The sequence below is a fragment of the Pestalotiopsis fici genome, assembly GCF_000516985.1.
Source record: "Pestalotiopsis fici W106-1 unplaced genomic scaffold PFICI_Scf_2, whole genome shotgun sequence".
NCBI lineage: Eukaryota > Fungi > Ascomycota > Sordariomycetes > Amphisphaeriales > Sporocadaceae > Pestalotiopsis > Pestalotiopsis fici.
In genome coordinates, this window is record NW_006917092.1 from 6,130,871 (window position 1) to 6,153,015 (window position 22,145).

General features: G+C 48.0%; 9 protein-coding genes across 9 annotated transcripts; 3 read left to right on the plus strand and 6 right to left on the minus strand.

The window, feature by feature from the left end:
- Window positions 1–73: 73 nt before the first annotated feature.
- Window positions 74–1,823, plus strand: PFICI_04030 (GDP-Man:Man(3)GlcNAc(2)-PP-Dol alpha-1,2-mannosyltransferase; the record flags this gene model as incomplete). The annotated part of the gene is made up of 3 exons (XM_007832611.1): window positions 74–553; window positions 609–1,596; window positions 1,648–1,823. 3 exons carry the CDS (start codon window positions 74–76, stop codon window positions 1,821–1,823), a joined length of 1,644 nt encoding a protein of 547 aa, XP_007830802.1.
- Window positions 1,824–2,118: 295 nt separating this feature from the next.
- Window positions 2,119–3,730, minus strand: PFICI_04031 (uncharacterized protein; the record flags this gene model as incomplete). Its single annotated transcript, XM_007832612.1, has 5 exons — window positions 2,119–2,289; window positions 2,345–2,828; window positions 2,876–3,029; window positions 3,083–3,483; window positions 3,531–3,730. 5 exons carry the CDS (start codon window positions 3,728–3,730, stop codon window positions 2,119–2,121), a joined length of 1,410 nt encoding a protein of 469 aa, XP_007830803.1.
- Window positions 3,731–4,294: 564 nt separating this feature from the next.
- Window positions 4,295–5,691, plus strand: PFICI_04032 (uncharacterized protein; the record flags this gene model as incomplete). The annotated part of the gene is made up of 5 exons (XM_007832613.1): window positions 4,295–4,641; window positions 4,702–4,799; window positions 4,863–5,156; window positions 5,217–5,464; window positions 5,536–5,691. 5 exons carry the CDS (start codon window positions 4,295–4,297, stop codon window positions 5,689–5,691), a joined length of 1,143 nt encoding a protein of 380 aa, XP_007830804.1.
- Window positions 5,692–5,759: 68 nt separating this feature from the next.
- PFICI_04033 (uncharacterized protein) lies at window positions 5,760–6,587 on the minus strand (the record flags this gene model as incomplete). Its single annotated transcript, XM_007832614.1, has 1 exon — window positions 5,760–6,587. The coding sequence occupies one exon, from the start codon at window positions 6,585–6,587 to the stop codon at window positions 5,760–5,762; it is 828 nt and encodes a 275-aa protein (XP_007830805.1).
- Window positions 6,588–7,169: 582 nt separating this feature from the next.
- PFICI_04034 (uncharacterized protein) lies at window positions 7,170–7,661 on the minus strand (the record flags this gene model as incomplete). Its single annotated transcript, XM_007832615.1, has 2 exons — window positions 7,170–7,436; window positions 7,509–7,661. The coding sequence occupies 2 exons, from the start codon at window positions 7,659–7,661 to the stop codon at window positions 7,170–7,172; spliced, it is 420 nt and encodes a 139-aa protein (XP_007830806.1).
- Window positions 7,662–9,114: 1,453 nt separating this feature from the next.
- On the minus strand, window positions 9,115–11,726 carry PFICI_04035 (uncharacterized protein; the record flags this gene model as incomplete). The annotated part of the gene is made up of 3 exons (XM_007832616.1): window positions 9,115–9,135; window positions 9,241–10,581; window positions 11,376–11,726. 3 exons carry the CDS (start codon window positions 11,724–11,726, stop codon window positions 9,115–9,117), a joined length of 1,713 nt encoding a protein of 570 aa, XP_007830807.1.
- Window positions 11,727–15,163: 3,437 nt separating this feature from the next.
- On the minus strand, window positions 15,164–16,315 carry PFICI_04036 (uncharacterized protein; the record flags this gene model as incomplete). Its single annotated transcript, XM_007832617.1, has 3 exons — window positions 15,164–15,454; window positions 15,521–15,934; window positions 16,001–16,315. 3 exons carry the CDS (start codon window positions 16,313–16,315, stop codon window positions 15,164–15,166), a joined length of 1,020 nt encoding a protein of 339 aa, XP_007830808.1.
- Window positions 16,316–17,872: 1,557 nt separating this feature from the next.
- On the minus strand, window positions 17,873–18,220 carry PFICI_04037 (uncharacterized protein; the record flags this gene model as incomplete). Its single annotated transcript, XM_007832618.1, has 1 exon — window positions 17,873–18,220. One exon carries the CDS (start codon window positions 18,218–18,220, stop codon window positions 17,873–17,875), a length of 348 nt encoding a protein of 115 aa, XP_007830809.1.
- A 1,031-nt stretch (window positions 18,221–19,251) lies between these two features.
- PFICI_04038 (uncharacterized protein) lies at window positions 19,252–20,103 on the plus strand (the record flags this gene model as incomplete). Its single annotated transcript, XM_007832619.1, has 2 exons — window positions 19,252–19,263; window positions 19,327–20,103. The coding sequence occupies 2 exons, from the start codon at window positions 19,252–19,254 to the stop codon at window positions 20,101–20,103; spliced, it is 789 nt and encodes a 262-aa protein (XP_007830810.1).
- Between the last annotated feature and the right edge of the window lie 2,042 nt (window positions 20,104–22,145).

A 22,145-nucleotide genomic window follows, 5' to 3' on the forward strand; every position in this document is an offset into this window, starting at 1 on the left:
CAGCCTCGAAACGTCGCATGAGCGTTCTGCGCTGCTCCGAACCGCCGACTTTCGCCAAAGCCCTTCTCTCATCATGGCATCCTCAGCTCTCATCTATACGGCAGCTGCCATTGGTTTAACTCCTTTCTTGGCCGTACTGTTCTGGAACTACGGACTCCCGACCTTCTTCCGCTTCCTCTCGAGAACCATCGGCGCCAGTCTTGGATGGTATTTGCGACGCAAGACAGATGGCCGGCGGGCACTTATTGAGCGACTCTCCAGAGAACAAGAGCAAGAATTTGAAAAGAGCGGCTCAAAGAAGCCGAGCGACAGTCTAGACGACGAGTGGGAACACATCGATCCCTCGACAGCTGGCACATCCAAGAGCGAGGGAAACCCGGACTGGGATGGTATTGTCGGATTCTTCCACCCCTTTTGCAATGCTGGAGGCGGTGGTGAGAGAGTCTTGTGGGCAGCCATTCGCGCTACGCAGAAGAAGTGGCCCAAGGCCAAATGTGTCGTCTACACTGGTGATCATGATGTGACCAAGGACAAGATTCTTGAGAGGGTAGAGGTTAGTATTTCAATCTCACACAAGTTAGGCCCTTCTAAGCTAATCATTGCCACAGAATACCTTTAGTATTCACATTCATCCCCCGACTGTCACATTTCTCTACCTTTCCACTCGACGATTCGTTCTTGCATCGACATGGCCCCATTTCACCTTGGCTGGACAGTCCTTGGGCTCACTCATTCTCGGTTGGGACGCATTTTCCCTTTTGGTCCCAGATATTTTTGTTGATACCATGGGCTACGCCTTTGTTCTTGGACTAAGCAAGATGCTCTTCCCGGAGATGCCAACCGGCGCATATGTCCACTACCCGACCATTTCGACGGACATGATTGAGTCGCTCGATCCAGAGAGTCCCCTTGGCAGCCGAGGAGTCAATGCAGGCCAGGGAGCAGGTCTCAAGGGACTTGTGAAGCGATACTACTGGAATATCTTTGCAGCTGTCTATTGTTGGATGGGAGCTTCGATAGATGTGGTGATGACAAACTCTACGTGGACTCAGGCACATATTAAGAAGCTCTGGGGTCCCCGCCGTGCCAAGAGGTCTAGAGAACATCCCATTGTTGTCGTCTACCCCCCTTGCGCTGTCAGAGAGCTGGAAAGGGAGATTGAAATTTCGGAAGAGAGCGAGAAGCAGCGAGAGAAAGCGCTTCTCTACATTGCCCAGTTCCGTCCCGAGAAGAATCACAGTTTGATTGTAAACTCTTTTGCCGAGTTGGTCAACAGTGGCTCGGAGGCATCGAAGAATACCCGGCTAGTGCTTGTTGGAAGCGTTCGTGATGACAGCGACTCTAAACGCGTCTACCAGCTGCGTCTTCTGGTCAATGAACTCGGAATTAAGGATCGTGTCACATTCCAACTGGATGCGAGCTGGCCTGATATTCTTCAATGGCTACGCAAGGCTTACATTGGTGTCAACGGCATGTGGAACGAGCACTTTGGTATCGGCTGCGTCGAGTACCAGGCAGCTGGTCTCATCGGAGTTGTGCACAACAGTGGTGGCCCCAAGCTTGATATCTTCACCGAGGTTGATGGCGAACCCACAGGTATGTCGAAGTCTTTTTTGTTTGCATGAGAGCGAAGCTAACAAGCGCCAGGTTTCCATGCAACCACCGCATCTGAATTTGCTCAAGGTTATGACAAGGCCCTGTCTCTACCCAACCCCCTGTCGGTGAGAAAGCGGGCACGAGTCTCTTCCATGAGGTTCACCGAGGAAGAATTCGCAAGAAGGTGGCTTGCACAGATGAACACACTGGTAGGGATGAAGAACTGAGGGAAAAGCATATACATGAATTTCGTCCATGCTCACCGTACGTTGTTTGGCCACGTGTGGTTTTAGACATATTTCTGGTCCCATGATACCCAAGAGAGTTGCATTAAGTCAAGAGTTGATCTAGAAACCTCACTACAAAAATCAAAAGAAACGTTATCCCATTGTCCAAAAAAGTCACAGTGAAATATTTTGCATTGGTGGCACTGATTGATGATTTCTATTCATCAGTATTCCAACTACACAAATGCTTCACGATCGCGTGTTGAAGGTCACTCATAAGCCCCGAGGTGAGGCATCACGTGCCTCTTACTTTTACATGTGATTGCAGTTTGTGATCGTTATCCTGTTCGGGAGAAACTGACTTCTCCGGGCCATGGTAGATGACACCAATCTGTCGGACCACGAACCAAGCTGGGATAACTGCGAGCCCCCACAAGGCAAAATTTACGCCCAATGCTGATATTAGCTGCGAAAGGGTCAGCGCAAGGTTACCAAAAGCATGTTGCGAGATGAATACGAACCGGGGCAGAGGTCGAACTAATCCCACTGGAAATGCACTGACCGGCAGCTTCGGCACCACGGGCCAAAGACATATAACGAGCAATCTCACTCGGCTCGCGGGCGAGGAAGCTGATCATCCAAAAGCCAAAGTTGTAAGTGAGGGAAAAGTTGATCTGCCAGAAAATGTAGAGCGCCCAGCCTTTGCCAAAACCGACGTCGTCCCAGTCAAGCGCTGGCTTGTGCTGCGTGTATTGATTTTGGACAATAACGCCCCAGATCCAGCACCCACCGATCAAAGACATCATGAAAATGTAACCGTAGCGGGCGCGCTTGTTGAGGTCGTACCTGGTCCAGTCCAAGAAGGCTCCAAAGATCAATGTCGCCACTACCTGAGCCAGGGCCGATACTAGGGACGCCAGAGCTCGTGAACGGACCGAGAAGTATAATGACAAATACGAGCCTATGTATGGAAGCTCCCAAGTTACGTAGACAAAGTACGGCAAGCTGCCAATGTTAGTGCCCATGCCGCGCATCTGGCATCTATGACTTACATGAGGAAAAAGTCTTTTCGGAGAACGACTTGCAAAAGACCTTTGGCTTCGTCCTTGTCGGAAATACGCTCGGCAATCTGTACACGGGTTCCATTCCTTCGTATGACTTGTTCAGGTGATGTAAACAAGAACGAAGCAGCCGGTCCTAGACATTCTGCTCCGGTTGTCAGAATGAAGTGTTTGCAGCTTAGATGTGACCAGACCTACGAAGAACCACAAACACAATGTAAGTCCTCCAGTCAAGTTTCCCCGTGCTGGCACCTTTATAGTTGAAGGCAAGGTTGATGATGCCACCTAGGATGGAGCCACTGTTCCGATACGTGAGCCAGTAGGCGAGATAACGTCCCCTTCTTTCCGGCTCGGGGTAGCTCAGCATGATGGCGCCTTCAGTGGCCCAGAATATTCCAGCCGAGACGCCGCATGCTGCGGATCCCAGGTATATGAACCAGACCGTGCCGTAGCGGTTGTTGGTGTAGAGTGCCGCCGAATAGACAACGTAGCCGGCGGTCCCGAATATCAGGGCGGCCCGGTACCCGAATCTGTTCACCACTAAGCTGCCGGCAAGGCAGGTAAATGTCATTATTGCGAACAAAATAGCATTCCCAGCCCTACTAATATTAACAAGCAGTTCAAGAGTAAGAGGCACTGGACTGACATGACCAAGTATGGGGTTTGCTGCCCGCCGGCGCCGACCGAGTTCATGGCGTTCCAGAGCCCAGGAGCGGCAAAGGCGGCGATTCCCACGACGGTTGCATTGAAAAAGACGCCTCTGTACCAGGAGTACTTTTCGGTCGAGCTTGCCGGCAGAGGCTCTTCAGTTTGTACTTGTGCCGCGTCATTTTTGGAAGCTGTCATTGTAAAATTGTTGTTCATCACTATTCTCCAGTATTTCTTGCCACAAATATTGTAATATGAAAGAAAATAAGCAAGTAATTCTACATATACAATAATAGTTGCGCAGTACGTCACTTATTAGAGTTCGAGCCAAATCGGAACTTCGTGACTGAGAGAGGTCACTGGCGCCCCGGAAGCCACACGGCATTGCGTGCTAAAAACCAAGGCATCGCCGACCGATATAGCTCTATAGGTGGCCGTGGTCCTTTAAAAATGTCCAGTGGTCTTGCAGGTCAGACAATAAGTCTCCAATGGTATTGCTCGATATTCGTAATTGTGGGGATGGTTACACTGACGACAATACAAGGATGATTGACGAATTTCGGGAGGTTCCCGACAGTCGCATGCGGAGGTCTTGCAGTCCTGTGGGCGCCTCAATCGGGGGCAGGATGCATACTGCAGTATAGACCGGCAAAGCTATATGGTTTGAGAGACACATTGTATTCCTCTCGACATGCTGAATGCAGGTGGTTGAATTCATTCTCTTCTTCAATCGCCACAACTAATTCGCATTCTATATCCACGATGGCAAAGCATCGCTTTGAGGCTTTTTCCTTCAATGGTCAGCAAGATACAGCGAAACTTGGCTTTGACCATGGCGTGTCTTTTCCGTTGGCTCTGAGGCCGGCGGATGGGTGGACACCAACGCTCGATGAGGCCATAGCGACAATCCGCCAACTTTCCGACTCTGGTGACATTTTCAGACAAGTACAACATCATGGGGGCGCATTTCTGATCCGCGGTCTCCCCATTTGCACGGCAGAGGACTACAGTAAAGTTGCACATGCTTTCGGGTTTCCTCCCCACGAAGAAGTAGGAAGGCCTCCATTGCGCACAGTGCTTGCGAGGAATGTCAAGACTGCGAATGAAGGGTAAGGTCCACGGTGCGCGTGTAGAATGATAATGAATACACGTTGATTAGATATGTCAAGGCCGCCTGAACTTCCCATATGGCCACATAATGAGTATGGCTGGTCGACGATCAATCCGTCCTGGCTTACATTCTCGTGTTTGGATGTGCCAGAGTCCGGTTAGTCATAACCCCCTTACATTACACATGGTATTGTATCACCTGAGCTGAATAAGTTACAAGGAGGAGAAACACCAATCATTTCCAGTCTCGGACTAGCTGCTTCTCTAAAAGAGCATGCTCCCGAGTTTGTTCAGAAGCTTCTGGCCAAGGGAGTCAAGTACGTTTACCGATACGGTGTCGAAGACGTGGCATCGAATACCGGCACCAGCGTATTGGGGGCGTATGGTCAACATGTCCATCCTGAAGACGACGCTGAGACGAGACGGTCCAGAATTGAAAAGGAGGTGCGAAGACATAGCAACCGTTTCGAGTGGCATGGGGATGGGTCACTATCAGTGACGCATATTGTCCCAAGTTAGAGTCTCTTCAGGTCCTGGCACGCGCAAAAGATAGTTTTGCTGACATTTGAAATAGTAATTCGAATCCACAGAGACACGGGATTGACGACGTGGTTTGGCAACCTAACAAGTGCCTGGGGCCGCAGCAAGTATCACGGAGCCACGGAGCCGCCCTATCGGGGCGATGACGACTCTTACCACCCTCCACCATTATATGGCGACGATACAAAGATTGAGAAGGAGTACTTGGATCTCGCGCTAGAGCTTGCCGAAGCGTCTCAGGTACTGATTTCCTGGGAAAAGGGCGACATTGTACTATTGGATGTACGCGTTTACAGTTCATTGTTCTTTCTTTCTGTCTTTCTTTCCATACTAGGTACTGATCAATTATGCAGAACTATGCGGTCATGCATTCCAGGTCTCCTTGGGTTGGCAAGAGGACGGTGCTGGCAGCACTTTGGGACTCTGAGGTGACTCGAATTGCGGACTTTTCAGCTGTAGGACTCAATGGGACAGAGGGAAATTCGAATGCGACCGAGGCCAGACTGTAGAACTGGATAAAGGGGTATTGCGAGAGGTTTGTTCAAATCCACAAATGACAAGGCAGTGTTTATCCGAATCATGTCTCAGGCGGTCTTTGCGGATATCTAGGATGAACCTCATCATAAACAACCCCCCAGTTCTCTTCTTCCCTCCACCAGACACCCAAATCAGGTCGATAAGCTTGTAGGGAATTGACTTGCCACTCTTGCCTGCGGTCGCGCCCAGGCTTTGAGGCAGCATTCCAAGGTCTGAGCTTACGGACGTGCATCTCAATATTGGCCACGCGACTGATGGCATCTTGCGGCGGAGATTCTCCCCAACTCTCCTCGTTTCCTTCACCAAGAGACGCTTCTATCTCTTTCCGAAGAAGCCACTTTCTGTACTCAATCTCCCCAAACATGGTACTTAGCAACGTCTTCCACTCAAACCACATGCTCCTGCTAGAAATGTCCATCTTCAGACCTGGAAAGCCGGTATCTTCCACATGACCCATGAGCCAGATCTGATATAGTAATGACGGTGAGCCATTTTCTATCGAACTCAGATAACGTTGGTGCTCGCGCGTCCAGGCACGCTCTGCCTGCTGTTCCAGTCTCGCCATCAGTTCGGGCGGCATGCGAGGTGGGGCGTCGCGCCGGTCGGCCGGGGCATGGGCAAAACACACCACGGACCGGTCGTTCTCCGCGAACCCGGCAAACGTCAGGTCAATAATCTCGGCGAGCTCCGTGCGAATGACCATACGGCGCAGGTAGACGTCTGTGAACGCCGTCTCCGTGGCGGCCTTGAACGCGTGCGATACGCGCCGGCAGTTTAGCCAGGTGCGGGGTAGATAGTGTGGTTCGCTGACATGTCCGAGGATCCTAGTCCAGATCTCGAGTGGGAGTGATGGTATCGTCATATCCATGTCAATTGCCCCCTCAGACGGCGAAAGAGAGGCGGTGAAATGCGTGGCTTGTTCCTGAACTGCATGGCATGAATTCAGCCCGTGCTAAGTTAGTGTGTAAAAATGGCGTCGAGCCATAGTACAGGCGAATTCGATCATCAATATCAAAGATGCTCAGCCAATGCAACGGGGAATATTCAACAACCATTTACTCCAGTTCATCAAATTTGTTATTCGCGACCATATTGACTCAGGCAGAAATAATAATAATGCTCAACCATCTAGAAATGCATGTTTCTAGAGGTAGGCACATTGCCGCCTTTTTAATCCTCAGCTTGCTCCGAAACCGTGACGTTCCTTTGGCTCCCTGTAATCCATCATAGTCAAATTGCTCTGCGAGTGAGGTTGCGTGGCCTCATATTCCACTTCGTAAGCCTTTATTCGCAGGATATTATGGCCATCCACGGCGCCAAACCCGGCGTGTGGAGAGTTGTGGTCTTGTTGGTAATGTGCGTGGGATAGAGTCTCTTTATGGTCACGCTAAGTAGATCCAAGTGCTATTGTCCTTATTTATGGCCTGCACATATTATCCTATGTTTGCAATTAAGCATCCGCAGTGCTGTTGTTGCCCTCAAAGTGAATAATCTCGTGACCAACGACAAAATGGCCAATCGACATGTTACTCTTAGTAGATGCATCCTTCTCTAGCTCTGCCCATTCAGGATCCATTGTCAAGGCGTGCATATCGTCCAAACTCTTAAGCCAATATGTCGTCACCAGATCATAATCAGGTACCGTCCAGGCTGATCTACCCATGTTGTTCTGAAGGGAATCACGAAGAGGTTTTCTGAACCCAGCAGGCTGGATTGTCTAACGTCATGCGTCAGGTATCTATGATTTGACAGGAAATGAGTCGGGGATTCATAGTGTAGCATAGCCTACCTGTGTCCATTTCACGATACCGTACCTCTTGATGAGAGGAGCAGCCTTGACCGGGTACTCCGTCGTAGCCCATTTCATGAATTCGTCTTGGGGCATGCCATTCTTCTTGTAGATACAGACATCAAACTTGATAAGCGGAGTGGGCCGAGACATTGTTATGGAAAAAGGCTTTGTGGTATGATATTTTGGTTTCGAGGGTGTTGTGATGAATGGCTTACTGGGCTCCTCGCCTGGTCAAAGGACAGAGTGGACGGCCAGTTATGTTTGGAAATGGTACGGACTTAAGCACTGGGAGCTCCGCAGGTCGTTCAATGGAAGACTGGCGGGGGCCAGAAGTGAAGTTCCTCACATTGTATGTATACATAATAGGACAGCATACTCTCACCCTTTGTATCCCTGCAAATATGTAGTAGGCCTTGAAATTGGGAGCCCATTCGATTCCACTTGGTCCTTGTCAGTCAGGATTTTGCTTAATATTTGCGATGTTGGTGATGTGACCATGAATCCCGTTGGTAATATTCTGTACCTTGCCGCATTGGTGCATATCTTTGACGACGGGCAGATCACCCCTTCCGGAGTGTGAGTTGCCAATTGACCTGACTGCAATGGAATTATATTGAGGAAATTGCTGATTGCAACCCAGTCATGATGACCTAGGGAAATGCATTGCAAAATCAGATCATGACCGGGATCCGCCACCTTGCCAGACACGAGCCAATTATGCAATTCAAACGTTGGCCGTATCACCCAACCGTCAGCTGTGCCGTAAACCAACTTGCAACAGCCCCCAAGCCTACCAGACTAAACCAGTCCAAGCGCTTGACTCACAGAGCTATAATGAAGCCAAGGAGCCCAAACCCGATTCCGACTTGCCAACAGAGACGCAAGTTATCAACATACATATTTTTCACCCCTACGAGCAATGTAACTTTTGGCAAGGTAGTATTTGCCATCATGATGCCATCATTTCCTCAAGCGGCTCAGGCGTACGTACCATCATCTTTTACTGTTATCTGTATAGAGGTTGAACCGCATCCTACACTCAAACAGCCAGTGCTGGACGCACCGACATCATTCAAAATGTATATCCGGTACTATGGCATGAAGACTACATCGATCGGTTTCCATCTAGTTGCTGGATGAAGGGATCATGTCTCTAAAGACATAGAATCCTGCTGTCGCGCGGTGATAGGTGATGGAAGGCGGGCTACCTGGTAGTGTGAAAAACAGGATACAGCAGCTCTATCAATAGAGTATCAGCCTATCACTTGGATGAAGCACAAAAATACGAGCTGGCTACCCGATACATTTTATTTCTACCAAGGGGCGAAATATTCTACAGTCAAAAATTGCCGCATCGCCAAAAAAGTATTATCCGAGGAGGGAATTTGCGATCAAACTTCTTCCGTTATCAATGCAAAGTTACCAAAATGAATAGCGGGGAGGGCAAAAGCAGATAATTAAACAATGCTGAAACTATTTGAACAATGAAGTGATATCGAGCTTTTCTTTTCTTTACAAGCCGATCCTAGTAAATGCTGTGTGCCATTATAACGGATACTGTGGCTCGTCCAGAATTTGCTATTTTAAGTGTATCAGCAATTGCTCAATTCGGGTCATTGAGGAGCTAAATCAAGAGTAAATCACACGCATTAGGGAACAAACAAAGATGTGTGTAATTCACATGCCCGACGACATGCCAATAGGGGAAGAAATAGTAGAGACGACTAACCTGTAGTGAAACCTCGTTCAGTAACTTGTCCTTGCACTCCAGATGCGGAAGGTATTCAACAATACAGTGCTTTCCTCTGACGGGCCACCCAATTACGTTGTGCCGGGGTAGACGGGATTCTTCGGCCTCCAGGTAGCAGTCGTGATCTCTTGCCACTTGAGCCCATGCCTCGTGCACTTCGGGCGTGATCTCGGCGCCCCAAGTACTGAGCAGCTCTATTTTTGCTCTGGGTACGCTTCGACGAAAACGGAAAATGCATGCATCTGGACGCAATGCACCCCATAGCTCCAACTTGTTGAGCTGAGGCATTCTCCTTGCGGCAAGACCTGCTGCTGTGACTAGTATATCCCAATTATTCGGCTGAAGATGGACAGACCACAGCGAGAGATCACGGAGCTGGCCCCAATACTCCTCGGGTCCCACTTGCAAAGTTTGGAAGTTTCGTTGTTGAGGACTTCGTGTACCCGGCCAAAAGCTGAAGAAGAAGTCTTTAGCATCAAGGAACATGCCGACATGTATTTCCTCTAGATGGTGACTCGCTCGTGCAAGACTGTACCCGAGGAATGGTGCTGGGTCCGGTAAATCTGTTCTCCCCAGAATAGCAACATTGTCGTCTTGGAATAAAGCTATTCGTTTCAGGTTCTTGCTTTGCCTTAATAGCAACGAAAAAATCAAGGTGTGATCCCAGTCACGGATGAATGGACCGTTGTTGTAACCATATTGAAAGTTAAAGCGATCATTCTCAGGTACTACCCGCCATGTCTCGTATCTGAAATCTGCAAGGTTGGGTGTAGACCGGAATATATCGTCCAGGCCATCCCGCACTGAAAAGGCTCTCATGAACTGTCGGCGGATACAAATGGATTCTATCACTGGTACTTGCGGTAAAGTGTTGCCACTTTGTGCTGCTAATGCTCTTGGATCAAACTGGAGTCCTGGATCTGATCCAAACAGCCGTCTTATAGAAAGATGGTGTGATGGGGTCCAGCGCCGCACTGGATGTTGCAGTATTCTTTTCGGCCCCGGGCTATCATGACGCTTCCACGCCGTGTCATTGATGCGCCATTTGAGATGCTTATAATCAAAACGCGCATCGGCAAGGGAATGCGCACTAAGCTCCAATGTAATGCCACTGCTTGATCGTGTCTCCCAGGTGCTAAGGATTTTGAACAAGCTCCAGACGGCGTTTGTGAATATTCCATTGTGGGCTCGAGACTCCTCCAAAGATTCCGGATCCTGGTGAGTCGGAGAGGTATACTTAGGGAATTCCAGGCGCAGCCAAACCCATTCTATATAGCTTGTACGAGATCGAGAGATCTCTTGGAAATCTGCAAGGTCCGACTGATGAAGAGTCATACGTTTGTAGATGATCGGCTCGAAAAAACACTGCCAGTCCCGACAAACTAGAGAGTAATCCGTCAGATCGTGCACAATCTGCGCCGGCCTTTTTTTCCTGAGGGTGATTCTCTTTGCTTTTTTCCTTTTCCTTTTGATTGGAGGTGCAGTCGGCTGTTTCAAGAAATCTAGGACCGTAAGCTGTAGCTCGGTTGGAAGCTTATGCCAGGGGAATTGACTATGGCTTGGAGCCGTGTTCGCCATTTTCTGGTTTACAGGCATACCTAGTGCATGGCAAGGTGGGTAGTTGGTTTAGCAAATTGAAGAGGCAACATTGGGGGGAAAGGCCAGGAATTGTCCCACCACACGTTTAAATATCTGCCAGGGCCATTTTTCTACCTGGATGGTCCGATGAGTCAATTAAAATCAATCACAATATTTCGCCGCCATTAGCAGCAAAGATAAACCTAGTTCCCGAGTAAAGTGATATCCGGGCCGAACAAGGCTCTCACGGAAGTACCTATCTAAGATTTCCTCAAATGCGTCCAAACGCGTGACTGAAGGGACTCTCATCCGTCTCGAGTCCTGTACTTGAAATCATTCCTGGACGGGACCCCAACGCTGGAGCCTCAAACCAACAACTGCGCCCAATTATGCTCTCTTCAAGATTCGTTTTTTTCTTCTTTTTTTTTTTTCGCGTGTTTGACGACAATCTGGCAGCATTCCAAGCGACGTTCATCAAATAACTGCCCCAAATAGTTGATCATCTCCATTTTATTGTCTTTGGAGAGTCCGTGCACGAGGGTAAGGTTGAGAAGGGCAGCAAGCTCTTCATTTTCCCAATGGCGAATCTCGAAGATGTGGCCGAGGATCGTTTCTCCGTAGGAAAAGGTGATATTCACCAATGCGCCGTGATCTAGAAGGACCTTGATAGTTGCTATCACTTTTTGTGCGGGCATCCTTTGTCTTGCGTTACACGCTGACTCCAGTGGTGTCTCGCCCAAAGGATCGCGGGCGTTGACGTTTGCGTTATACTTTATCAAGAGTTGAATCACATCGATTTCGCACCATACTGCAGCAACACTGAGCGGAAGCAGTGTTGAAGCACTACTTGCATTGGGGTCCGCTCCGGTTTTCAGAAGAACTTCCATGGTGTATCGAAGCTTGGGTGATTCACTCGGCTCTCGATAACGGCCACGTTTAGAAATTCTTGTGCATAGCCAGTTCAAAGGTGTCATTCCTTGCCCGCTCATCCTTGCTGCATCTGCACCTAGGTCGAGGAGCCTGGTTGTCCTGGAGTTAGTATTGAACATTGGGACCGAGATAAATGAAGGGGCTTCCTAGCTATCCTACCGCATTCGCGCAACACTTCCATTCAACCTAGATCAAACTTTACTCAGCATAGAGCATCAACGAAATTATCTAAAGCACATGCGTACATGAGTATCGTCGGCTTGGAAGGGTTGGGATCCTCGATGTTGGCGCCGTGATTGAGTTAAGCCCTAGATGCATGCATGCACTTGTGGGTATATGCATTGAGAAGAGCCTCGTGTTTCATCTCGTCGTCAGTGATCAGTGAGAAGTGGCAAAACACTGTAGCAATCATAGATGTATCACCCGCGGCGGCAGCACTAAGCAAAGCTGTTGGCTTCGAGTAATCGGGTGGACTAACTGGATGATGCACAATTGGACTTCTTGTGGTGTAAGGATTGTTGTTGGCTGTTGGTCTCGAGGGACTCCATGAACCAGACTTAGAGACCCAGAAGGAAGCCCCTGCAGCCATGAGCTTCTTCGGAGCACCTTAGTGACCGTGGTAAATGGCTAGATGAAGAGCAGTCCACTCATAAGTGCATAGTGGTCGTCTGTAATCAGAGGGAGGGTAGGTGGATTGACATGGACGTGTGCATGAACACGACTGACAGCACATGACATCGACATTGGATTGATGCTGTATAAGGTAGTCGACAACTTGCTCGTGTCCCTGTTGTGCTGCTAAGTGCAATGCCGTATACCTCATTGGTTTGCACTCGGACCCATTCGGATAGTCCTGTGCTTGGCTTTTGAATCGCATGAAACTGACATCGGCTGCTCTATGAAGGGTACATGTATGCTTCAACGAATTCATCGTATTTGGGATGTTTCGGGAAGCGTCAGTTGATGTGTTCGGATACAGACTTGAAAATCCTGAATCTGAGTCCAAACCTTATCAAGATCGGCTCCTGCGTGGAAGATTTTCTCCAAGGTACCCAGGGCTCCACGATCAGCTGCTCATAGGGTGACTTGAATATCGTCACGAACATGTTGATAGATGAGAGAGGTAAGGCTCATGTTCAGAGAGCGGCGGCAGCGAGCGAGGCTGGCAACATCTCTGACACCCAGGTGCTCCCCAATACCGAGCAGGACCTCGTTTGGTATCCTGCGTATTGAGCCGATTCGTTGGTTCCGATCAAGGGAACCCATCATTGAGTCCATGGAAGGGGGTCCGATGGCCAGAGTATAGATCGAGTACACGGCCCTGATCAGGTTGATGAATTCGAATCATCTGAAATCTTTTGCAGCGTAAAATTACACTGACAGACTCTATATACTACCGACCCTCATTATACCTGAGGAAAGCATTCCATTTTGTTCTATCACCGCCCCAGAAACTGTTTAACTTGTGCCTCGCAAGCAGACAATCCGCCGGCGCCTGCAGGTAGCAGACAAACGTCGCTCAGGCAACTTGGGATTTTGATCAGAAAGGAACAAAACGATAGCCGTTATCTTTTTTTTCTTTCTTATTTTCAAGATACCTAGAAAGCTACCTGGGCAGTACCTGATAATAATGAAGTCAAGGTCTCAAGTCGGATAAAACATATTCTCGCGTCAATTTGATCCAGGCCACAACATGAGCGCATTCTCTGTCTCGATATCAAGATCTTTATGTTTCTGTTTTCTTCTTTATTTATTAGGTGATAAAAAGAAAAGAAAAATCTTGAAGGATTAAGGTAAAGAACCCATTCTGCTAAAGAGGTACTTTCATAATGCTTTTGCACGTCACTAGTAGTGCGACCTCATCTAATCAACAGTCTTGCAGATTTCTTACCAAATCCTTACATCTTTCGCCGACAACTGACAACTGCCAGATTGCTCTGAGTGCCGACTAAACCAGGATTTATTGAGATATTTCTATCCTGCCATTTATTCTTTAATTCGATAAGAAAGGAGACATTAAAAAAAGTTGAAACTAAATTGCAGCTATTAGTGAAAGAAGGAATAACAATAATAACAATGACCTCCTCGAATTGCTTTGGATTGCCTGTTTTCACATAAGCCAACGAATTTTCGATACGCCCGAGAATGCTCGTGATAAACCCAGAATATACCTGTTTGGGCGACTCGGAGTTTCTCAGACCCGAACTGGAGACAATGGATTCGGCAGTATTGGCTGATAAAGACCAGAGCTTATTATAGTTTCATACCGAATAAATCATAAAGGCTATGGGAATGCCGGCGCCAGCGACAATTTAGTCGCAGGTTTTTTTTTTTTTTTTTTTTTTGAAATCCCGAATCGGGCTTTGAGCCCCGCCCTGACAACGCTGTTTGTTTTTGTACGAGTTGAATGCCTTGTCACAAGCTTGAAAGTACAAAGGAATTAAGCATGTTGCGCGACAGAGAGATTCCGGCAAACGTCTCAGGCTGTCCGGGTTGGGACAAATATAGGCATCTGTGAACAGGGTTACGACAGAAGGCTAATGCAGGTTGCCGCGAGATTGACTCAATATAACTTAGTCAGGAATGTCAAGGGTCGCGTGGCTTTACGGGGCAAAGTCGAATTTTTGCAGTTTCACTTGTTCTTGAGGACGAAAGTCGTCGAGTGCAAAGTGGAGAAGTCCTTTTTGGAATGGCCCCGTACAGAAATAACCTTCGGAGCTCCGAGCTTTGACGGCGTAGGTTCTGAGCTTAATGGTTTCGGACTCCGCTCGGTCCGGAGATATCTATTTAAGGTCTACCCAGTAGCCCGCACTAAGGATCCTTATTTTCCGCACATTTCTTTTGTTCGCCCACCTTCCGTAACCCAGCCACAGGGGCAACGGAATCGTACTTCATCAGCCAGCGGACCCAGCGTTGTGGTTCGCAGAGGACGCTCGAAAAGATTGCTGCAGGGCCCATGTTACGCGTAGACACGACGGGAAGAGAATCCAGATCGGGCCAAGGCTGAATCAAGCACCCACGACAAGCTCATGGCAACGGAATTAACATGCCGCGTCCTCTCGGCGCCAAGTGATTCTTTCGTATTGTTTGCAAGCAGGCAAGGGACGCAAGCAATTGCACTTGAGATCGAGAAACATGGCGAGAAAATGTCACAAGAATGCAAAGTACAAAGGCAAGTATTGCAATATCATGCAAGGAAAAAAAAAAGCGTCTCTATAATATGTGATAGCTACTCTCGGAGTGCATCACCAAGTCTATCTCTGAATCTATGAGGCTGAAGATCTACACAACACCCGCCTGCTCGGGTCCGCGAATTAGAGCGAGGTAGAGTCCAGACCAGCAGGCATTAATCTAATCTCTAAAACAAAAAATCGCAAGATCCCTGTATACCCGTCTAATAGTCATAGTCGTAACACAGCAGTCCGTTCTGTACATTCATGACATCGCCAATGATTACGTCGGGGAGAATGTCAGCAATGTTGATGACATAGTCCAGGCTCGCCGTGGCCACATCGGGAGCATCGATGCCTTCGACAGTGAGATAAGTCGTGTTGAATGTGGTGCCGGACATGTCGTACATGCGGCTGTCAGGGTTGGCAGTCTGCCACTGCCACCAGATGCGATCGACATAGTTGTGGTGCAGGAAGAAGATTGGGTCACCGGGAGAGGTGTCCTTGTCACCCATCTATACAAGGCTCTGTCAGATATCTACTGCATAAGGTAAACATTGGTGAGTTCAATTCAGACTTACAAGACCTCCAACGGCGGTGTGGATGCCCTTGTGAGTACTCTTCTCAGCGACCATGCACTGCCAGAAAGTCTCATAATCGTTGTGACGGGTGCAGTTCTTGACACTGGTGGAGTTGGCGGACTCGACAGCCCATTCATTATCCCAGGAACGGTCCAGGCAATAGTCGGTATTGGCCAAGCCCGGACCAATGTGCTCCGTGTGGTTGGCGAAAGCGCCATCGACGACGCAGAGGTCCGAGCCGGTTCCGTTGCCACCAAAAGCGTCGGCGGACCACATGGGGGAGCTAAAGGCGTTGCCCGTGTCGGCGTCCTTGGCCTCGTCCCACCAGGGAAGAGGGCCAGTATAGTTGCATTGGTCGCGCAGCATCACCTCGTGAGCGTAAATGTACCAGCGGTGCCATGGAAGGAATTGGCCCTGATATATCAAGCTAGAGTCAGAATATCATGTCCTAAGAGTTAAATCGGGCACGGAGGCGCTCACGACACTGTGGATAATATCGCCAACGAAAACACCATTGACGGTGGCATTGGTCTTATCACGGTGTGTAGCCTGAAGGTCGCTGAATCTGTTGGTGACGCCACTCAGGGAAGTGTTGGCCGGAAGTTCCATGAGACAGTTAACAGCTTCGAGATACGAGGCCTGCTCGCTCTCTGCAAGGTTGCGCCATTCCTTTCGAATCGTCACTGTCTCTGCCGTACAAGTGCCGTTGTAGAAAGTACGCTGCTTGGAACAAGGAGCGGCAGTTGCGAAAGATGCACCGAGCAGCAGTGTTGCTGCAGCAGAAGTGAAATACATCGTGTTGTTATAAAATTGAAACGAAAACGAGTGTTGAGAAGGATATTGCTGATACAAGTGTTGCCATTGTGAGTGGCAGCATCCGTACTTATAGATACATTGCTGTATGAGTCTCTCGTCAAGTATGGATACTCGCATCTGGAAGGAATGGCCAGCGGAAAACACGGCTGTGTTGCTTAGATGCTAGGCAGGCATGACGACGCCTTGCTCCATAGTGGCTCCTGGATCTATACCTTTGATGAAGGTCACGATAGGCAAAGATAGATGAAGACGTCGTTCCCAGTCACATACTCAATGCCGTGATTCCGTCACCCATTATGAGAACAATACAAGAGGGTCACTGTTTGGTATTGACGGCATCATTGATACCTGCATCGTTCTAATTTTTGAATGAAGGCGAGAATGTACTCGCGACTATTTCACAATTCACTTACTGGTTGTCAAACACTTACATGCACTTTAAGACGAGCAAGCTTAAAATACCTAATACAGCCTTGGACATAGAGCATATCATTGATAGCAAAAGACGGCGCCAAAATGACTCGATCCACTGCGGACTGTACGCGTAGACAATGCGCATTGCGTAAGCCGCAGCAAAAAAATAAATGCCTGTGCTTCCATGGCATTTACAGGCCTTTTTAGAACCTCTGTCGTGTACTTAAAGTCTTGGCAAACCGCCGGCGTTGTCATAATGTGGACCTACGCCGGCCAAACCCGTGGCGGTTAGCAAGGATCTCTTTGCCCAGTTTTCAGGTTGTTCTAGATGCTGTCGTTTCCCTAATTCATCTGCCCAACCAACGGGCGCAAGTTTCACCAATGGCACGGCGGTGACTAATCATTTTCTTGAGTTGGGCCTGTTACCAAGCCACGGCAAGCTACCAATATCGCCGTTGGTACTCGGTTCATATAGGTTTGGGGATTGGTGGCAGCACCCATTTCAACCACTTTGCCCGATGGTAGGAATCCACACAATTTTGATATTTTCGCTGTATTGTTTCCCCTTTCATAATCGCGACCAAGCTTGATGACAAGATTCCCTGGAAGTAATTTTACTGGTACGATCAACGGAAGAAGTGAGCGCGCCTTTTCATGTATGCGATTAAAGATGATTCGAATTTTATCGATACCTACCTTCCAATCCTCCATCTTCGACTGTCTGACATCCTCTGAGATAGGCTTGAGCGATTGGCTCTGTTATTCTCTTGAGCAGGAGGCTTCGTATCAATCAAAAGGAGTATCCCATCTTTGCCTTTCATCTACAAATTCATCCTTGAGTTATCCAGATTCTCCCGTTACGATTCTACGCTGGAGTTCCAAGCTATAATAAATCTAGATCAATTATAGAATCTGCTGATCACCTCTCCATTTCTCATGTAACAAAATGTTATACCAAAGCTCTCCAGAATTCCCACCCCCTTGATGGAAGCAGAAAAGCATAATGCCATTGAATAATACAGATGGTCCTGCTGATAGGGACGTGTCGGGGACCTTGTGATCACCTAACCAACGATCTCCATCCAGGATATTATACTAAAGCTCACCAGAATTCCCTCCGCCTTAATGGAAGCAATAGATCCTTTGGTTGATAACAACGGCAGATGGTCCTGCGGATAGGGACGTGTCGGGGACCTTTTGATCGTCTCCCCAACGTTCTCCATCTAGGACATTATACCAAAGCTCGCCAGAATTACCTTTGCCTTGATGGAAGCAGTAAATCTTGCTATGAAAGACGACAGCAGATGGTTCCGCTGACAAAGTCGTCCGAGGAACTTTGTGCTCGCCTCCCCAGCGATTCTCGCGGAGGATAGTATACCAAAGCTCACCAGAGTTCCCCTTGCCCTGGTAGAAGCAGTAGATCTCGTCATTGAAATCGACGGTCGATGGAGATGCTGACATCCGCGCCATGGCGAAATAACACTCAAGATATTGAAGGAGGAGGTGCGTTGACAGCGTGGTAAGATTCAGGTTCGACTAGGTTCGTACTTGGGGAACGGGTTATATTCCTGCCTGGACTTATGGATGCAACAGGGCTTTTTGAAAAGAAAGATTGAGGTTTTGAAAGTATGTAACTTCGCGAAATCAACGTTCACTTTGTATGGCAAACGGCTATAAATGGTAAATTACCAGCGTCGATGTGATTGCACTGCACTATTACAATCTTTCTGGTCCATTATCCTGTTGAGCGGTAGGTAAAAGAGGCAGGAATTCAGCGCTCAAGGAGATCAATACCTGAACTGTCGTATTGCGCCCAACAAATGGGCTTACATGGCCAAGTCCTGCCCCAGTTTCTCCAACGTTGTAATTCCGGCTCATTGGGTGATGATCTCGCGTTATATCACAGCAATACTGCACATGTGACACTGGAGAGCATTGAAATACCACATCGACACCTGGTTGTAACGGTGTGGCACTTATGCTGTTGGAACCTGATTCAGCAAGTTCTTGCGACTCCAACACACGAATTTACATCAGTACCTAACTATTGTTGCGGGTACCTGTAGGATTGTAGCGTATGGTAGCAACGCCTTATAGCAGCAATGGAACCCTGCATTCGTGCCTAATCTATTTTGTGAGCACCTTTGCAGCTGTAGCGTATGGCAGCATTCCGAACCTGCATCCGTACCTAACCAGTATTGCGGGCACCTATGGAATGATAATCCGCGGAATAATTACAATAATATACGCAAGATTAGTTGAGCGCAATCGCATTAACACTTCAATGCGCTCATTGCCAAAGATACGTCACATATTATTGGTATTCAATGAAAAATATACTCGCTTTATTCTCCTAAAATAAAAGCCATAAACCTAAGAACATATTGTTACAGTATCCCTAAATTGAACGGCAACTTATTTTCCAACTTTAATTCTTCTCATCTCGATCGTGGGGAGGTTGCTTCAAATTCAAACCATTCTTTGAATACCAGCGTACCAATATGGCTTCAACGGTATCAAAGCCCAACTCCAACGCTAAACAGGCTTTACATAGCTAACGCTGATGTTTTTCATAGTGGTTCACAAATATTGAAGCACTTTCCTACTCTGTTGTAGAGTTTATCCCATACGTTGGCACCGTCTACTCGTTCAAACGAGCTCAGCTTGCATATCAGGAGCGTGACTGGCCTCGACACTGGCAAAGCGTAGCCAATTTCCTTGAGAGTGCTATTCGGGACGTCATACTCTTCGCTGGGGTTGAAGAAGTGGCTGGCGTCGTAATTTTACATACGATTGCAGAGTCGTTCACTGATAAATTGGTTGAGCTCTACTATGAACATAATAAGGACGAGGCGGATAGAGTGCGTCAGCCTCGGATCGAAATTCCACAGCCACAGGCCTTAGACCCATCCAATGAACTGGTCGTGGTGGCAGGCCGCACGAAAGGTGCGCATGGAGAGAAGGTCTTCCATGGCAAAGCCAAGGGTGTTCATCGCTTCCACGGTGCACGATTTGCTGGTACTATCAAGCATTCAAAGTACGCCCCAAGTGGCGAATATATTCAGCTTCATATACCCCAGGGGCTATTTGACGGTGCACGCGTTACCTTTATGTGGAAGTGGACAAAGGACGAGTGGGGCACGGAGAACAGACCAGAGGTTATAGTTGGGACGATAAGCCTATATATTGGAGATGATAAACTCACCTGGTTTAAATTCACTAAACGGCAGGGTGCTGGATGGCGGCCTGGGGAAGGCTCGGACTTCAATTGCAAAGTGGCTTCACTCAATCTGATCATAGCCTCCACTACGGTTGGGGATGAGTCTTTGAAGATTGACCTAGAAAGAATCTAAGAGTTAGAGCCTTGTGTGGCGGGAGGTAGGGCAAGTTTGAATGGTGAGCACTCACAGCAGCTAGCGAGCCGCTGTTAACCATTTTGTATTGAGACCACAGTACGCTGGGTGCTGCGAAAGCGGTGAGGCCAACTTGGCTATACTCAATTGATTTGGGTAACCATTTGTTTCGCGCGAGATACTATGCCCTGTCCTGAAGAATAAGCGAAGCCTCTAATCATGACGATGCCATTGGCGTCCGCAGCTACACCTGCAACGCCCGGAAGGCCGTCATCGAAATACTTTGATATGGTCATCTATTGACGTGGTTCTTCGCTGCTTAGCTGTTTATCCAAATTCGCGGTCATATTCAAAGTTTGACCGGGACGAGCTCTTGGTAGGAAACAATTTTGGCAAGTGCTTCCACCTTAGGGCCTTGACTCACGATATATAACGGTTGGAGATTTCTAGCATGCTGATTCGCAAATGGTTGGCAACACGACGAAGAAAATGTTAGACAAGAAAAGCCTATCTTAAGACTCCAGAGTATTTCAGGGCTCTGAGAGAAATAAATATAATGAGCTGGAAAAGTCCTTAAAAAGTGGTAATATTGGTATGGTCGAGGTAAGTCACGCTTTGAACACGCTATCGGGGCTAAGGCAGGGAATGTGGCCCATGCACAAGTGGCCTGTGCACCATCTCTAGGGCACGAGAGGACTTCAAGCTCCTCGTGCAACAATATTATAATAATACAAACTCTTACATACGCCCAATGTCTTATAGTGGGTCAGTGAAGTCTATCGAAGCATACAGAGGATGGCGATGAGACAAACATCAGGGATCTCCAAGTTAACCAGTTAAAGACGTAGAACTCCGCGTTAGAAACGGAGAGCGAAAATTAAATCACTTGGTCCATTGGGAGAGACAGCCCGAAGAGCTTTGTATAATGGGTAATTCAATCGAAGAGAAGCATATTTTCTCTCAGATTTCATATAGTAGACTAATACGGATAGCTCTGAGTTTTGCTTCACTTTATGTGATTCGGCTCTTTGAAACCAACGTTGTGTCACGGTATGGATGCCTTCACTGGACTTGGCTGAATATAAAGGGTTGATTATGTGTAATTAGAAAGCTAAGGAGCTAATCTCTTTAAGCTTTGATTCTGCTACTGGGTACATACTAATACATACTCTCTTAGCTGCGGAGCTACTATGGACGATAAGACCATAGTAAACACTGCATGGAAAGCACTTAGCGATTTCTGAGGGCTTGACTTTCTGCCTTAGACTACGCTAATATTTAGGCGAATCGTTACGGAAACAGGTTCCCACGGTGCTTAAGGGAGTGCTGCAAACGAGGACAAGGCTGCGTGTTTAGAATTAGTCAGAAACTCGCGGTTTTTTTCTTTCTGTCATTTGTGGATTCTTAAAGAACAATATATGGCAGGTTCTCTCGTAGCTTTACATTTATCACTTATTGACCAGAATAGTATTTGTTGCTGGTGGCCATCCAGAACCTGTCGCCGCGGAAATCTGAGCGCTGACTCGCCAAATGATGCGAAGAGAACGTATCGATGCCGATACCCTGACTGCGGCTCAAGCCGACTTTGTCAGGAACGGGCCGTGTTGTGGTAATACTCGCTTGCACGACACCCTCCAGGAAAAGCTTAATGTCATCATGAAACCGGCCATGGCGATTGGGCATCGTCAACCGGGGAAGGACGCTATTCAAGACGGCTAAAGGAATGCTTGGCCTTGGCCATGTACTGGTACAAGCTGGCGACAAGGTGAGTTTGCTGTGGGATGTATCGTTTCTGATCGTGCGACGTCCGCAAGGGGATAGTGGTGGTTTTACCCTTATAGGGGATGCTTATATGGACGGAATAATGCAAGGGGAATTTTTCGAACAAGTCCAGCCCACGTGTGTTTCGATATTTATTGCTAAATTGTTTAAGTTTTAGAATTGAGCCTAATAGACCTCTGCTCATCAGGAATTCCCCGATGACAGTTTTGCCAGAGATTTTCCTGCTTTATTACCAATGAAGCCCGAAATTCAATCGAAAA